The following is an 18,671-nucleotide window of genomic DNA, read 5'->3' as shown; positions in this document are numbered from 1 at the left end:
ATGTTCTTTAGAATGTATACATATAAAACAACTGCATTTCAAATGAATATTGATTGGGCAGTATTTCTTCACAAAGGAAAATGTATTTGTTTACTGACATACATATCAATGGCAAATATAGCGTCGACATAAAGATCAATGGTCAACTGTTAATTGTGCCAAATTGTATCTTTTTATGTCTAAGGTATCATACCTCCGAAGGTCATTTTATGGTTGGTGCTTTCGAAACTATGCCGTAGGTAATTACTGAATGCATCGTCGTAAAAAAAACATTGTCCGTCATAGGGTAAGACAAGAATGGTTCAATGATTAATAATCTTTAGAATTATCTGGCACAGTGCCGTGATCCTGGATTCAAGCGGTTCCTGTTTCGGATTTTCAGCAACTTGAACATATATTTGATTGTACTCTTGTTTTTTAGAGAGGCATCTTATTTCTTTTCTGGGAGAAACAAAAGCGTTAATTGACCTATCAGAACTCCAGGAAAATTTGTATTCATTTTTGAGATATATATTTTATGCTGGCATGACGTTTAGCTTGTTATTAAACGTGAATACTAAAGTAGCCTAAAGTGGCAACTTGAGTGTCCATATTGTCACGTTGTGTTTTTTCTCATTATGTTGGCAGACTATGAACCATCGCACAGTTATGGAAACGTTATAATAAGACAACATTCTATGTTGGAACATGAATAGTAAATACTGATCACAAGGTAAATATTTTATGAACCTACATAACGTGTGGCTGTGTGTTACTTAACACAAGATCCACATACTATTTCCTTTTCAATGGCAATAAATAATTGGCTATTGTTAATGTAGTAAGGTGGGAAGAGAATGAGATGAGAACGCTATAGTGAATTAGTAGAGTATATTCAGTCGTGCTTTTTTCTATGGTTAAAACACAACAAAAACAGCAGTAAAAACAACAGAAACAACAGCAACATGCTCACTTACAAATATGATCATGCTGAAATGGCTACCGAATCCTCGTCAAGAGTACCCTCCCTTGAATCCTCCGAAGCCTCCTCCCACTACGACACCGTCTCTCTCGTACCAACCCCTTTAGAGGAAGGTGGCACTTTCCAGCACCGCCCCAATCACTTCAAAGGAACGTGGCACTTGTCAGCACCACCACCATCACTTCCGAGGAATGTGGCACTTGTCAGCACCGCCACCACCACATCCGAGGACCGTGGCACTTGTCAGCACCGCCCCAACCACTTCCGAGAAATGTGGCACTTGTCAACACCGCACCACCACTTCCAAAGATCGTGTCACTTGTCAGCACCGCCCCCACCACTTCTGAGGAACATGACACTTGTCAGCACCGCCACACCATTTCCGAGGACCGTGGCACTTGTCAGCACCGCCCCAACCACTTCCGAGAAATGTGGCACTTGTCAACACCGCACCACCACTTCCGAAGATCGTGGCACTTGTCGGCATCGTTCCAACCACTTCCGAAGATCGTGGCACTTGTCAGCACCGCCACCACCACTTCCGAGGAACTTGGCACTTGTCAGCACCACTCCAACCACTTCTGAGAAACGTGGCACATGTCAGCACCGCACCCACCACTTCCGAAGATCGTGGCACTTGTCAGCACCGCCCCCTACACTTCCGAGGAACGTGGCACTTGTCAGCACCGCCCCAACCACTTCCGAGAAATGTGGCACTTGTCGGCATCGTTCCAACCACTTCCGAGAAACGTGGCACTTGTCAGCACCGCCACACCATTTCCGAGGACCGTGGCACTTGTCAGCACCGCCCCAACCACTTCAGAGAAATGTGGCACTTGTCAACACCGCACCACCACTTCCGAAGATCGTGGCACTTGTCGGCATCGTTCCAACCACTTCCGAATATCGTGGCACTTGTCAGCACCGCCACCACCACTTCCGAGGAACTTGGCACTTGTCAGCACCACTCCAACCACTTCTGAGAAACGTGGCACATATCAGCACCGCACCCACCACTTCCGAAGATCGTGGCACTTGTCAGCACCGCCCCCTACACTTCCGAGGAAAGTGGCACTTGTCAGCACCGCCCCAACCACTTCCGAGAAATGTGGCACTTGTCGGCATCGCTCCAACCACTTTCGAGAAACGTGGCACTTGTCAGCCTCGCCCCCACCACTTCCGAGAAACGTGGCACTTGTAAGCACCGCCCCAACCACTTCCGAGGAACGTGGCACTAGTCAGCACCGCCCCCACCAATTCCGAGAAACATGGCACTTGTCGGCATCGCTCCAACCACTTCCGAGAAACGTGGCATTTGTCAGCCTCGTCCCCACCACTTCCGATAAACGTGGCACTTGTCAGCACCGCCCCAACCACTTCCGAGGAACGTGGCATTTGTCAGCACCGCCCCCACCACTTCCGAGAAATGTGGCACTTGTCAACACCGCCCTCATCATTTCCGAGGAACGTGGTACTTGTCAACACCGCCCCAACAACTTCCGAGGAACGTGGCACTTTTCAACAACGCCCCAACCACTTCCGAGGAACGTGGCACTTGTCAGCACCGCCCCCCCCCCCCACCACTTCCGAGAAATGTGGCACTTGTCAGCCTCGCCCCCACCACTTCCGAGAAACGTGGCACTTGTCAGCACCGCCTCCACCACTTCCGAGAAATGTGGCAGTTGTCAGCCTCGCCCCCACCACTTCCGAGAAACGTGGCACTTGTCAGCAACGCCCCAACCACTTCCGAGGAACGTGGCACTTGTCAGCACCGCACCCACCACTTCCGAGGATCGTGGCACTTGTCAGCACCGCCCCCACCACTTCTGAGGAACGTGGCACTTGTCAGCACCGCACCCACCACTTCCGAGGATCGTGGCACTTGTCAGCACCGCCACCAACACTTCTGAAGAACGTGGCACTTGTCAGCACCGCCCCCACCACTTCCGAGGAACGTGGCACTTGTCAGCACCGCCCCCACCACTTCCGAGGAACTTGGCACTTGTCAGCCTCGCCCCCACCACTTCCGAGAAACGTGGCACTTGTCAGCAACGCCCCAACCACTTCCGAGGAACGTGGCACTTGTCAGCACCGCCCCCACCACTTGTCAGCATCGCACTCACCATCTCCGAGGAACGTGGCACTTGCAAGGCCACATACGCACAACAATCTGAGCAAAAACACCTTCATGGTGATAAACTTTAAATTCGTACGCGCCCGCCAACTGAATTTGAGAAATTAATTAGATAACATCTTATTTAAGATAACAAACACAATGGCAAAACAGCTTTTTAGCAATTTAAATTAATTTTAATGTTTGAGTAAATCAATGATTTAAACTGTAGAAAAATAAACCTGCGAGAAATGTCTCGTTTAGTGCGGCTGTAAAGCGTCGCTTGAAGAAGTTACGTCATGTCTGATATTCGCTGCCTTAGGCTGTAGTACAAACCGACGTCTTACTAATATAATGTTCGGCTTCCTCTCACAATATTGAAAACATCGAACACGTGTTATCGATTCAAAGTATATCATTATACGTGTAATAGATCACTGGCGACGGCGGATGGACTATCCCTTAAATGGTGGTGACATAGGTTAATATGAACGCTTATGACTTGATTAATGAGATGTTTTATATTATATGAAGTACACATTTAATGCACAGTCTTGCACGTGCACTTACCTTTCACTTAAAAATTCAAAGAAATGAAAAAGCACATATCTTAAAAAGAGTTGCAGTGTGTTTCGTAATGCAATGAAGTTTATTATTATTATTATTGTTATAATTATTATTATTATTATTATTATTATTATTATTATTATTATTATTACTATTATTTTTATTATTCAATATTAACAAATATTATACAACACAGCACATTGCAAAAATATATATATATACATATCATTGAGACAATTATAAAGTGTACTTGTTATTTGTATTACAAAATATTTCTTTTTTTTAAGTTTGTTATGCAATGAAAATTACAGAACCAATCCTTGTAGTAAAATTTCAAAAATAATCCCTGTTTAGGGGCACAAGACAAGGGCCCAAACGTCAATGAACTATAGACACAGACATATTAGCATCACATACACACACACACACACATACACGCACACACACATACAAACACCCACCACACACACATATACAAGCACCACAAGCAAACCATAACCTCATCAATATTGCTTTACAGTCAAATAATAGGGTGGTCGCATAAGAACAGTTAGTGAAACAAGAGATCAGGTAGAAGACGCGGCCAAACCTTACAAACTCTAACAGTAGTCCCAGCTACCCCCATCCCTAGCAACACCACATCCCCCCCCCCCTCCAGTCATACTGACGTGTTACCTTCAACGTTTATTGCATGATTGATCTCGATTAAAAATCATCATTAATCATTTTACTATAATCAAACGGCCACTTTGGCCATTTCAATAAAAAAAGCTTTACACTCATTATGTTACTTTAATTGGATGAAATATGCTTGACTTTGGCGTGTTAGGTGTAAATCTGCACATAACTTACTAAGTTTTTTGTAAATTTCAATTTGAAAGCGATTCACTGAAATTACATAAAAAAATCTTCAGGAAATGATGAGCTAATCATTATTGAAGAATAATATATGAGTAAAACATACTTTTTAAACTTGAATGTACTTAAAACATTTGTTAATTGATTTGTGGTAATTGAAGGTGTGCTTTAAGGAAGAAATCAAACACATGTATTTCGGTGCTCTGCCTACGGCACAGGAACGAGTTTTATTTGTGGGTATAAATTCTCCGACATTTTCAGTTATTTAGTTGTAGAAGAACAGTTTGTATCTGTACGGCAAGGGAACTTTGGATATTTAGGTTCGTATATTGTATATTCTTCGTTTAAAATGTTTTCTTTTGAATCATATTGTGTAAGTGACCTGCGATAAAAACAACAATTAAAAGTATCTTATTTTATTAAACTGTTTTATTCATTACCTTGGCATGAATATTAAAGCGGAAAATAGTAATTTTTAATAAAGGTATATGTAACACCTTTATTAAAAGTAATTATTTTCCGCAAATGTGTTTGATTGCTTCCTTAAAGCACACCATCTGTCGCAACAAATATTATGTATTGTTTTCTCGAGCTATAAAACAATGTATCGGCAATTTGTTATTAGGGAAAGTGTATTACAATGTATAGTGCAGACATGTTGTTTTGTGTTACTTGAAGTTGTGTTTCGTGTATTTATTTGCAGTTGTATCGAAGCACCAAAGTAAGGCAAAATACCTATTTTATAATCTAATGGATATGTTACACAACTACAATTGGTGTATAGCCTTGTGGCTTCAATGTTTAACTATTAATTTATCCTCGTAACTCCCATTGTATTGTTTTATATTGATATAGTACTGCAGTAAATAAGTTCGGACTAACAATCAGTGCTCTTTTTCAGTACAGGTGAACTAACAGATTAAAGATCAAAGATGAAGGTCGCCATTTTGTCTGGTATGTGTTTGATGAGCGTGGTACTGCTAGTCACCGCAACGGAAAAGTACATGAACGGCGGTGGAGTTGGTGCGGGGTACGGTGCGGGGTACGGTAATTACGGCTATGGAATGGCCATGCCCTACTATGTAGGCGGTGGCCATTACGGTGGAGGCGGTTTCGGTGGTGGAGTCGGGGGAGGCAGTGGAGGATTCGGCGGCATTTTCGGAATGCTCATTTTCTGTAAGTATTTTTGAAAGTAATTACCACTGCATGACAATTATTTTTAGAGTACATATCGACGATGGTTTGATACTGATAACATTTTAAAAATCCCTTTTGATCAGTTGTTTAAAATATGCACAAGCACAAGCCTGATTATAAATATTTCAATATGACCACAATATCATCACACCACAAATTAACCCCCAACGTACACTTTAAATTCCATTTAACTAAACATATCGTCTTTATTTTCAGTGTTCGTGTTCATTTTCATCATCCAAATTCTATTCGGCGGTGGTGGCTTGGGCGGCATTGGCGGTGGTGTGGGTGGCATTGGTGGCATTGGCGGCCATAGCTCGAGGGGTGGAGACGGCAACGAATACTAAACAGGCTTCTGGTGAGTTAAAAACAGTTGGCCGATTGCTTAGAGATTTGTTAAAGTAAACAACGAAATAAAATGTCATATTTTTAACGTTCAAATCGTTACTGCTCTGGAAGTGAAATGGATGCACTTGTGGTTTGCTGTGTTCCTAACAAGATTTGAGACAACCTTTTCAGCTGTACTTATTAATGTTTAAATATATAGAGCGCATCATCAAATATTTCATGTTTGAACATTATAACGATGTCCTTAAATTCGTAAACTTTAACAACGAACTGAAAAATGGGACAATTAAGGGTTTTTATCGAATAATGCACAGTAACACTTTTGAACTGGCAAACTGGATATGTATGCAGATATTTAAAGCGCACAGTATAGGTCGATGCAACTCAATTATAAATACTTTATCACAATATATTTGATTTCAATGTTCCAATCAAACAAAAGCATTTGATTTGAATTTATGCAAAACAATATGAGCGACATTTTGGTGGTTGTGGGGGGGGGGGGGGGTTGTCACCGTGGATTTTGTGGCCACATAGCAATTGATAAAAAGTCATTCATTTTCTGGCCATTTTCTATCTATAAACAAATTATATGTTTTTTATTGGTTTGATTCTGGATGCCAAATAACCTTAACATAAGTATGCATGGAAATTGAAAAATAAAAAAAGTGGCATCAACTATGATTGTGCCTTTTTAAAAACATAGTAATCTAAAAATACATACATGTATCCATATATTAAAAAACATTTAATTTCCATCGGGACATCTCGGGATGGAAAATATTGTTTTGTAACTTTTCGGCATTGGCCAACGTATTGATGTCTCATTAAACTGAAATGATCTTTCAATGTGTTCAATATATTTTTTATATTCAGAAGTGCGGTATACCGTTACTTGTCTGATATTGAAAGTGTCGAGTAGTCCATTGTCTCTAAATAGTTTCATAGTTCCGATTTCATAAACGTCATTTTATAACGTTTATTGATAAAATATGTTTTGTGTATTTCAGATACTGACTGGATCTGAATCAACGCTGTTTTCGTACATTTATTGTAACGATGTGCAGTAATAAACACATGCAGACATATATGAACTTGTTCAATATTGATGCGTCTATTTTATGTTTAGCTAATCAATAGCTTAAACCATTACACATAGCTCATTTTAAACGGCCAGATATTTAAATTAAAGCTGTGTTTGCAGTGTGCAAAAACACATGCAAAACAGTATTGCGACAATCAATCGTTGAAATAAGAAATATCACGTTCACAATTATGAGGCATAACAAGTCCCATGTCCCAATAAAGCGTTAGACGCGCAGATAAAATATTAACGATTTTAAGCTTTTATTTTACGAGTATTCTGCCCAAATGAAGGCTGTTTGTTTCTGGTTGGCATCCATGAAATATAATTCATGATATAGAGATGATGCAAAGCACTACGCTTACTACCGCTTTTCATTGTGCTCCTAAATATCCGTCCATGTAGAAGTTGCCATTGGTCCTAAAGGTCGTATGAGAAACATACCGTTTAACGTGGACAAGAGGGCTGACCAATTAAAAACTACAAAATGAGCTTTCTCCGTGATTGGTGATATAATTGCAGTCCACTTTTTAGAGACTACTTATTCCTGAAACAACCTGGCTGTAAACTAACAGTGTTCACATACCCGCATGACGTAGCACTCAAACAGTTTATTACCACGGTCTTCCAAAACCACAGAGTACATATACCCGGATGACGTAGCACTAAAACAGTTCATTAACCCAGGGCTTCCAACACCATAGAGTATACATACCCGGATGACGAAGCACTAAAACAGTTTATTACCCCGGGCTTCCAGCACCATAGAGTATACATACTCGGATGACGTAGCACTCAAACAGTTTATTACCCCGGGCTTCCAACACCATAGAGTACATATACCCGCATGACGTAGCACTAAAACAGTTTATTATCCCGGGCTTCCAACACCATTTAGTACACATAACCGAATGACGAAGCACTAAAACAGTTTATTATCCCGGTCTTCCAACACCATAGAGTACATATATCCTGATGACGTAGCATTCAAACTGTTTATTATCCCGGGCTTCCAACACCATTTAGTACACATAACCGAATGACGAAGCACTAAAACAGTTTATTACCCCGGGCTTCCAGCACCATAGAGTACACATACCCGGATGACGTAGCACTCAAACAGTTTATTATCCCGGGCTTCCAACACCATTTAGTACACATAACCGAATGACGAAGCACTAAAACAGATTATTACCCCGGGCTTCCAGCACCATAGAGTACACATACCCGGATGACGTAGCACTCAAACAGTTTATTACCCCGGGCTTCCAACACCACAGAGAACATATACCCGCATGACGTAGCACTAAAACAGTTTATTATCCCGGGCTTCCAATACCATATAGTACACATACCCTGATGACGTAGCACTCAAACAGTTTATTACCCCGAGCTTTCAACATAATAGAGTACACATACCTGCATGACATAGCACTCAAACTGTTTATTATCCCGGGCTTCCAACACCACAGAGTACACATACCCGCATGACGTAGCACTCAAACAGTTTATTACCCCGGGCTTCCAACACCATAGGGTACACATACCCGCATGACGTAGCACTCAAACTTATTATTACCCCGGTCTTCCAACACCATAGGGTACACATACCCGCATGACGTAGCACTCAAACTGTTTATTACCCCGCGCTTCCAACACCATAGAGGACACAAACCCGCATGACGTAGCACTCAAACTGTTTATTACCCTGGGCTTCCAACACCATAGAGTACACAAACCCGGATGACGAAGCACTCAAACAGTTTATTACCTCGGGCTTTTAACACCATAAACTACACATACCTGCATGACGTAGCACTCAAACTGTTTATTACCACGGTCTTCCAACACCATAGAGTACACATACCCGGATGACGTAGCACTAAAACAGTATATCATCCTGGGCTTCCAACACCATAGAGTACACATACCCGGATGACGTAGCACTCAAACAGTATATTACCCCGGGCTTCCAAAATCAATAAGCTCACATACCCGGATGACGAAGCACTCAAACATTGTATTACCCCGGTCTTCCAACACCATAGAGTACACATGCCCGGATGACGAAGCACTCAAACATTTTATTACCCCGTGATTTCAAAACCATAGAATACACATACCCTGATGACGTAGCACTCAAACAGTTTATTACCTCGTTTTTCAGCACCATAGAGTACACATACCCGCATGACGTAGCACTCAAACAGTTTATTATCCCGGGCTTCCAACACCACAGAGTACACATACCCGCATGACGTAGCACTCAAACAGTTTATTATCCCGGGCTTCCAACACCACAGAGTACACATATCCGCATTAGGTAGCAGTCAAACAGTTTATTACCCTGGGCTTCCAACACCATAGAGTACACATACCCGCATGACGTAGCACTCAAACTGTTTATTATCACGGGCTTCCAACACCACAGAGTACACATATCCGCATTAGGTAGCAGTCAAACAGTTTATTACCCCGGGCTTCCAACACCACAGAGTAGACATATCCGCATTAGGTAGCACTCAAACAGTTTATTACCCCGGGCTTCCAACACCATAGAGTTCACATACCCGCATGACGTAGCACTAAAACAGTTGATTATCCCGGGCTTCCAACACCATAAAGTACACATACCCGGATGACGTACCACTTAAACAGTTTATTATCCCAGGCTTCCAACACCATAAAGTACACATACCCGCATGACGTTACACTCAAACAGTTTATTATCCCGGGCTTTCATCATCATAGAGTACACATATGACTTTCATTGTTTGCCAATGTGTCCCTGTGAGGAGTTTGCTGGTCAGTTTTCCCCAAATCTGATTGGGGGATGTAGTTATCATAAAACCATTTATTAAAGCATGCACTTTTTGTGTTTATTTTTAGGTTCATTTTCTTTTTACGGCAGTTTAAGGCAGGTTCGTCCCAGATCAGCAACCTCAACAAAGTGTTTATGCTTGTAAGAATTGTATGAGCTAAATGTTTGTTTGTGTGTGTGTTTTTTCTACATATTGTTTTAACCAAATTGAAATGGTTATTGTTAAAATTTCTGAAATAGATGCCATTCTGGTGCAATACTGATTATGAAACTATATGTGAATAGATCTCTCTTTTTTATTAGAAGTCCTTTTAAGTAAGTTGACCTTTTTAATAACATGTACCATGAATTGACAATTATCATTCATATCTCTGTTACCTAATTGAATACATAAGTCCCAGTCTGTATGTTAGAGTACCTTTAATTAACTTTATATACTACCTTTTGATTTTTAAGTTATTATGTATTATCAATAACTGTATAACTATAGTGGCGCGCCTGCGATGGGAGTAAGTTATTGTTATTGTTATTTTACACTCCGCTCCCAAAATTATGGTGGCATATTACTGCCGCAAGAAAACCCGTTAACGTTCGCGAATTGATTCGTGTTAACCACTTAATTTTCGCGAATATCATCTAGCTATCTAGTTAATATTCGCGGAACTTTTTCGGTAAGATAAATATCATAAATATCATATGATGAGCGTTTATTTTAAGCATTTGTCAACAAGTCATCTGAATTATAGTGATATAGTATTAATTTCCCGCAGATAAACTGTGTTTAAAAACGTCTGTATTTTGTTAAGGCATCATCTGTAAATATGAATATCATGTGAATAATTCGATATCGAGATTAAGGGCGTTTTTGTTCATACCAAACCAGTTTCAATTTTGGTGTCAATGGTTTCAGCAGTTTCGAACTCGGTTTTGATAGTTTGGCTTGAAGTAAAAAATGCATGGTTTTGTGTACAGTTTAAACAACATGGCGGAGCTACTGCATGTAGCCATTATTTTCAATTATAAGTATAACCTTTATCATTTAGCTCATTTGCTCATTATAAGGCATTGTTATCAAAAGGATTGAATTTCAACAAACGTGGTTGATCACTTTCCGCCATGTTAGTTTCAAAGTAAACTAGTTTTCGGATGGAACAAACCGATGAAACCGCCTCCGGTAGGGGTTTCAATAGTTTCGAAAACCGGTTTCGGTTTCCGTTAAAAAACGATAAAACTGGTTTTGGTTTTATTTGAAACTGTAACAACATATGCACAGTTCGTGAAACCGAAATAAAACCGAAACCAGTTTATAACCAACAAAAACGCCCTAAGTAGTTTAAGTTTATGAGTCGCATGTACTAAGCATCATACAACCTTAAGTAACGCCATTTGACATTTGGCTTCCTTTTTCAGAATAATACAATGAAAAATACAGGAACAAGTCTTTAAGTTATATCAGTGTGCATATCTTGACGTAAGTACTTTATTTTCAACGATAAGCTGATATTTTAGACATCGAAAGAGGAAGTAAACTAAGCATCGACGATACAGTGTAGCTAAAGTCCTCACGGTCGTTCACAAGAAAGGTAGATTTAAAATACAAAATGGTATAAACAGATTTCTTTCATGCTTTACGATGAAATATGGGGGTTTTAACAGTAAAATAACAACAGTGAAAATATCAATTTGATATTTTCACTGCAAAGTAAGGAGTGAAAATATCAACTTTCAGAACTACTTTTAAATTCCTTTGTTGTTACATGTAGTTGCCTTGATCAAAACAGAACATTGGGCTTCAGTAAATTATGTCAAAAAATGATAAAAAAAAAAGAAAGAAATATTTTATAAATTTAAATAAATATATAATTTGAAATTAACAACTTACCGTTTATTACCGGTTATCCCTTTTATCAAACATTTTACTGATCTTTGAAGCTGAATGTTCGAACATTTGCATTCATACCAAACAAATTACAGACAAAAACAACTGTTCGAACATAAATAAAATTTTATATTATCGTTCAACTGTATTTTGAACTGTTTACCGTTGTAGTACGTAAAATGAGCTTCCTGACGAATTCACACAATTTACAGATAGATCCGATATTTTTTACCCCACCCACACCTCAAAATGTGTCAACAAACTAGCGTGGCATTTACTCTTTATCTGGAAAGTAAACATTTTAAATCGAAACAGACTGGTCTCTGACAGTAAGATGACTGAATATTAACTTACTATAAAAACACGCGTGCATGCAGTCTTAAACTAAGAAGAATGGTTAAAATCCAATGAGTATCCACATTTGTTTTGCTAACACATTTGACCTTCCAAATTTTCATTCTTTAATTAGCGGCGTAGTAATTTGGTTTTGTATTCATGCCCATCTTAAAATAAAAAGTGTTTTCATTATTGTTTTGAACATATGTGTACTAATAATACTTCATTGTTTACTGTTCATAAAGCTTCGCAATAAAAAACGAGCGAATATTAAGCTATAAGAATGAATAGCAGAGAACCATTTCTCACCAAACCGAAAGTAGAAAAGTTGACAGCTATAATTATGCATGAGGGGCGCCCCACGGGTAGCGGCGGAAAGCCCACCCTTTTCAAAACAGGGAGTAATTCAGAAATAAATTAAAAAAAACTAATAAAACTCCGAAAATAAGCATAAAAGAAACAAAAAAAATGTTTATTTCAGTGTAAGATCGTATTTAATTTCACTCGTGATCATAAAAAACGAACCGCTTCGCCACTCGTGAAATATGTTTTTCTATGACACTCGTGAAATAAAATACGATCTTACACTGAAATAAACAAATATCCTCTATGTCATTAATGGGCGGAAGGTAAATAAGTAAACTTATAGATAAGAATAAATCAAATAAAACCGTAAGATAATTACGTTTTATCTAGGATGGGTATTTTGGGGGTATTTTAAGATTATAAAAGTAACATAAAAGGACGTGACGCTGCATTAGTTGTATGTTTATAAATATTATATTACCATTATTAGAGTTAAAGGTGCATGACCATTATTTACTCTAGCATATGTTCATTTTTATAACCTGTATACAATAAATGAAGGTTTCTTTTTGTTAAAGCCAAGAGTGGAATTTGCGGCCGTTTCGATTTACGAGTCTTGAATTAGATCCAATAGTTCAAATATTGTCAAATTAATGATGAGGTCATAGTATTAAATAAAAAATATAAAGAGAAAGATTTTTGTTTAATGTGAAGAAGATGAAACGTTAAAACCATTTGCTGAAATTGTTTATATCCACAGGTAAATAATAAACTTCGATCTATTTCCTTACAGAGAAATTTACACACTTTAGTTGTAGATATGTTTGTGAATGATAACATCCAGCTATATTTAATATAGCAGTTCGATACGACATGTTAAATCACCTTATTGAATGAAATTGTAATAGTCCACTTAAATCATGCTTTTAATATATATTAAAGTAACTTAAATTCCATATTTTTGTCATCATTTCATGTGGCTCCTAGCTTTACATATCTGCAGCTTTACATGTCCTTTAGTATTAGTTTCGTGTTTGATAATGTTATTATGTCCCTACCATGTTCTTATAAAATTATAAGATAATACATATAAAAGATATATTTATTGTTAAAACTTATGAATCATTTTATATTCATTGTAATTATATTGTTTTGACAATGTTTATTTGTATGTATATTTAATACCCTATTAAATTGCAATCTGGGAGTTGAGCTAGTGAAGGGTCCCGAATCCTTATAACACCATCTCGCTCCAAAGGACCAAAGAGGTTTTAAATCTCGCATTGGTTGAGTTGATACAGGTTGTAACTGATATAAAAGGGGGTTGTAGAGAATAAATTAAAAACTTAAAAGAGTTATATGTTTAGTTGGCCTTTTCCTAAAGAGATTAAAAACATACACTTCCGTCCACACCTCAAGCCCGAAGAGCCCCGGTTACATTGGTGCCGTGACCAGTCGGGTGACAAGACGAGGTACATGACGTGGACCAGAGCACAGAAGGAAGGAAGTGTGTATGAGGTAAATATATTCTCTTAGGAAAAGGATAATAAAATTGATTAACCCAAAGGTTCAAGTTAAATTAAATAATAATGATACCAATGTTGAGTAAAAATTAATGTAGTAGTGCTATTACTTGTTAAAAGTATACGAGTATCATTTCTAGAGGATAATTATATTCGGAATTGTCAAATATACTTATTTACTTGAACCTTATGCCTTGAAAATATTATTGTTCACTAGGTTTCAGATATTGGATTGAGAGGATTAAGAAAGGTGTTGTATTGTTACACAACATATATTATATTGAGAAATAGTACACATTGTTTATGGTAACTGGTTTTATAGTACTGGTATCCAATCAAGCATAGTGATCTAGTTGAGTGATTATGGCATCAAGGTAGGGCTGAAAACTTTGAGGATAGAATTGAAGTGGGCAGTACAAAAAAGAAAGAGGTGAGAATTGATACAGACTTTTTAAATTTGCCTAACAAGAGCGAAAGTGTTTCTTTTGATAATGGTCGACATTATGATGATAGTTTGTCGGGTGGAAATTTGCCTAATGGGTATTTTGAGAAACAGTATGAGTTGCCTCCAAGGACTTGAGAGAATAATACTAGACAAATTGACAGAAACATTTATTATCCTTTTCATAATATGATGGGTACTAGCAGACCGTCTAAAGAAATTGAGCCTGATAAATTTGATGGGAAAGGTATAGAATGGCCAGATTACATTGTACATTTTGAAAGGGTTGCAAAGTGGATTAAATGGGGAAATCATCAAAAAGCTTGTATGCTATCCATTAACTTGAGGAGGGAAGCACAGAAACTTTTGAGTACCATCAGGGACGATAGATTAAATGATTATTAGTATATCAAAGCTAGACTGGAGCAGAGATTCTGTCCAAATGAAAGGGGTTTGGCCTTTAGGTGTGAGTTCAGGACTAGGAAACGAAATAAGAATGAATCCGTTTCAGATTTTGGGTTTGAAGTTAGAAGATTGGGGCAAAGGGCCTTTCCATACATGGACCATAGATCTTTGGAAACTTGTTTATTGGTTCAATACATTAATGGATTGGAACATTTTGAATTACAGAAACAAGTACAATTTGGCCATCCAAAATCTTTAGATGAATTAATAAGCTTAGCTACTGAGTATTGTGCGTTGTGTGGTTCACTGGACAAAATAAGGAAACCTACTGAGGTACAGTCAGAACAAGTTTCATCACTTCGTTCTTCATCTCTAGGTCCATATTGTACACTAGTAGATATGCAAGAGGCCATGACCAATATTATAGATCAAAAGTTAGGACCACTGTTGGAAGAGAAATTGAAAGTTTTGGCAGACAGTAGGCAACAAAATAGGTGTGATTATTTTGATGGTAGGCAACAGAAGAGAGGTAATTATTTTGATGGTAGGCAACAAAATAGGGGTGATTATTTTGATGGTAGGCAACAGAATAGGGGTGATGGACAAATTCAAAAAGGTCGAGGCCGTGGTTATAACAGTTACAGACAAGATAGTTATAAGAATCAGAAACAAATTATTTTCTCAAATTGTCGGGAATACTCTCATGTCGAATCAAGATGTCCCAAATCAAGACATAATCAGGAAAACTAACAAGGACCAAGTTAGAGGCCGAAAACATTGTCCTTGTTGACAAAAGGCCAACAGAAAAGGAGATATTAGAGAATATCGGGGTAGTGGTAGACAGATTTGTTTCAAAAGCTAGCATAGCATTGATGACACCTGAACCCAAAACTTATGTTGCATCAAAACCTGATATTGCTTATGTGCCTAGTGGTAAAGGGGGTGATATGGGAGGTGCTGAAATTTCCACGATAGAGGAGACTACTACGGAGCAAGTAGGAAAAGTTGATCCTGTTAAGGATGGGGTCAAGGTCATAGAGGAATCTATTCATGTTAAGGAAGGGGATAGAAAGGTTCACTTGGGAATGGATTCAGTAAAGTCATGTTGCTATGTGAGAGCTTCATTTGATCATTGTGTGAAAGGAAGTGTGCTAGTTGATACAGGAAGTAACGTTTCCATTTTGACCAAATGTAGATATGATGCTTTGACAGACAAACCTCCATTAGAGCCTCCTGATAGGACATTAGTTGCAGCAAATGGGGATCAGATAGAACTTATAGGAAAATGAAGAATGACATTTCAGATTGAGCATACTTCTTTTCAGCATGAGTTTATAATAGCAAATTTGGCTGAATCATATGGGATTTTAGGTATGGATTTTCTTGAGGCTCAGAATGCTAGTGATAAGATTGCTAAGAAAATACTTGAAACCAAATTAGGCAAGGTTAAGTTGCATAAAGATCAATCTTCAATTTGTGCAAGAATTCATGCTACAGAATCAGTTAAAATCTCTGCAAAATCAGAAATGTACATTCCTGCATAGGTAAATGCCAGCTGTGAAGCAAAAGTTGGCATACTTCAACCCACACATAGTCATGTTAAAGATGGTTTGTTCATTGCATGGTCTTTGATTAGAAACGAGGAAAGTCATGTGATTCTTTCAGTCATGAACATGACTGATAATACAGTTAGTTTGAAGAGTGACACTATTTTGGGTAGAGTTTGTGCAGTTGAGGCTGTCCAGAGAGAAAATGTGTCTGATAATTCTTGCAATGATGTAGAAAACACTTCATTGCCAGAACATTTGCAACCAGTTCTTGAGGGCATGTCACCAGATTTGAGCTCAGACCAATTACAAAAAGTTAAGCATTTACTTATACAATATGAGGATGCTTTCTAAGGTCCAGATGGTAAATTAGGTCTAACTGAGAGAGTTCAACATTTCACCAACACTGGGGATGCAAAGTCTGTACAATGTAAAACTAGAAGAGAGCCTCTACATTTGCAAGATACAGTTGATAGAGAATTGGACAATATGTTTGATAATGGTATTATTGAGCCTTGTCATAATCCATGGGTTTCGGGTCTAGTCAAGAAAAAGGATAACACTATTAGATTTTGTGTAGATTTGAGAGGTTTTTTATGCATATCCCTTACCGAGAATAGATCAGACATTGGATCACTGTCAAATTGTTACTATTACCATAGCTTAGATCTAGCAAGTGGATACTGGCAATTAAAGTTAAACAAGTTTGATGCTCCAAAAACAGCCTTTAGAATTCCAGGAAGAGGGCAATTTATGCTCAAAGTTTGTCCAATGGGCCTCAAAAATGCTCCTGCGAGTTTTGAAAGAATGGTCGAACATATTTTAGCAGGATTGCACTATGAAAAATGTTTGGTGTACATGGATGATGTTTGTATTTTGGGGAAACTTTTGATGAGGCATTAGAGATCTTGAGACTTGTTTTGGAGAGATTTAAGATGGCAAATCTTAAGTTAAAACCTAGTAAATGTAAACTTTTTAGAACAGAGCTTGTTTTTCTAGGCCATTTGGTGTCCAAAAAGGGAATTACATGTGATCCACAGAAAATAAGTGCTGTTAAAGATTGGCCATGTCCACAAAATAAGCAGGAAGTGAGGTCAATTATAGGGATTTGCGGGTACTATCGGAAGATGATTCCTGATTTTTCGGAAAGTTCTCTTCCATTGACTAGGTTAACCAAGAAAAACTGTAAATTTAAATGGGGTGAGGCTGAACAAGTGGCATTTGAGCAATAAAAACAATGTCTGATAAATGCACCAATACTTGGGTACCCTGATGAGAAAGGAGGTGATCTTATACTAGATACAGATGCAAGTTTGGATACAATTTCTGGGGTATTATCACAAATGCAAAATGGGGAAGAGAGAGTTTTGGCTTATGGTAGTAAAACACTCAATGCTGCCCAGCAAAATTATTGTACCACAAAAAAGAGAGTTATTAGCAGTGATTCTTTTTGTGCGTATATATAAACACTATTTGTTGGGAGGGAAGTTCATTGTTAGGACAGATCACAAGAGCTTGTCATATTTGGGGAGTTTTAAGGAACCTGAAGGTCTCCTAGCAAGATGAAACAATATTCTTGGAGCGTACGAATATAAAATCGTATACAGGGAAGGTTCAAAACACCAAAATTCGGATAGTCTAACTAGGATAGTAAAAAGGCCATGCACATTTGGCAAGTGTAGCGATTGTAGCGAAGGAAACAAAACATTTGACAATAATAGTTTAGAAAAAAGTGGGGTGAATTTCACAAATATAATATCAGATATGGGAAAAGGGGATACAGACGTAGATGTAGATTTAACAGATAAATGCATGCCTAACTGGATAACAACTGAACCAAATACATAAGCTTCAAAGTTCAGACAAAGTCATTTCCGAAATTTTGCATTTATCATCTGTTCATCAGGGTAAACCTGAAAGGTCGGAGTTGACTTATCCCGAGCCGAATGTTGTCAAGCTGTGGCATTGCTGGGAGGTGTTGGTTATCGAGAATTCTGTGTTGTATTATAGGCATGTTAAATCCTCCGGGAATTCTGTACTTGTTCTTGCTGCTCCACAGGAGATTAGAACCATTATTTTCACTGAATTACATTCACAAAGATATGCTGGGCACTTAGGAACGGACAGAACTCTTGAAGCCATTAAGCGCCGCTTTTTCTGGCCGAGAATGAATGATGATGTTGCTCTGTTGATTAAACAATGTGATTTCTGTGCTCGTGGCAAGCCTGGCCCAGGGTTAGGGAAACATGAACTTTCACAAATAAAACAAACTCGAGTAATGCAG

General features: G+C 38.4%; 1 protein-coding gene across 1 annotated transcript; it reads left to right on the top strand.

Annotated features, from left to right (window-relative positions):
• Window positions 1-5,431: 5,431 nt before the first annotated feature.
• On the top strand, window positions 5,432-6,043 carry LOC128241012 (acanthoscurrin-1-like). The gene is made up of 2 exons (XM_052957997.1): window positions 5,432-5,675; window positions 5,913-6,043. Exons 1-2 carry the CDS (start codon window positions 5,432-5,434, stop codon window positions 6,041-6,043), a joined length of 375 nt encoding a protein of 124 aa, XP_052813957.1.
• The last annotated feature ends 12,628 nt before the right edge of the window (window positions 6,044-18,671 follow it).

This window comes from Mya arenaria, chromosome 7 (genome assembly GCF_026914265.1).
Source record: "Mya arenaria isolate MELC-2E11 chromosome 7, ASM2691426v1".
Classification (NCBI taxonomy): Eukaryota; Metazoa; Mollusca; class Bivalvia; order Myida; family Myidae; genus Mya; species Mya arenaria.
The sequence above is the reverse complement of the archived record's forward strand: the minus strand, read 5'-3'. Positions and strand labels throughout refer to the sequence as shown.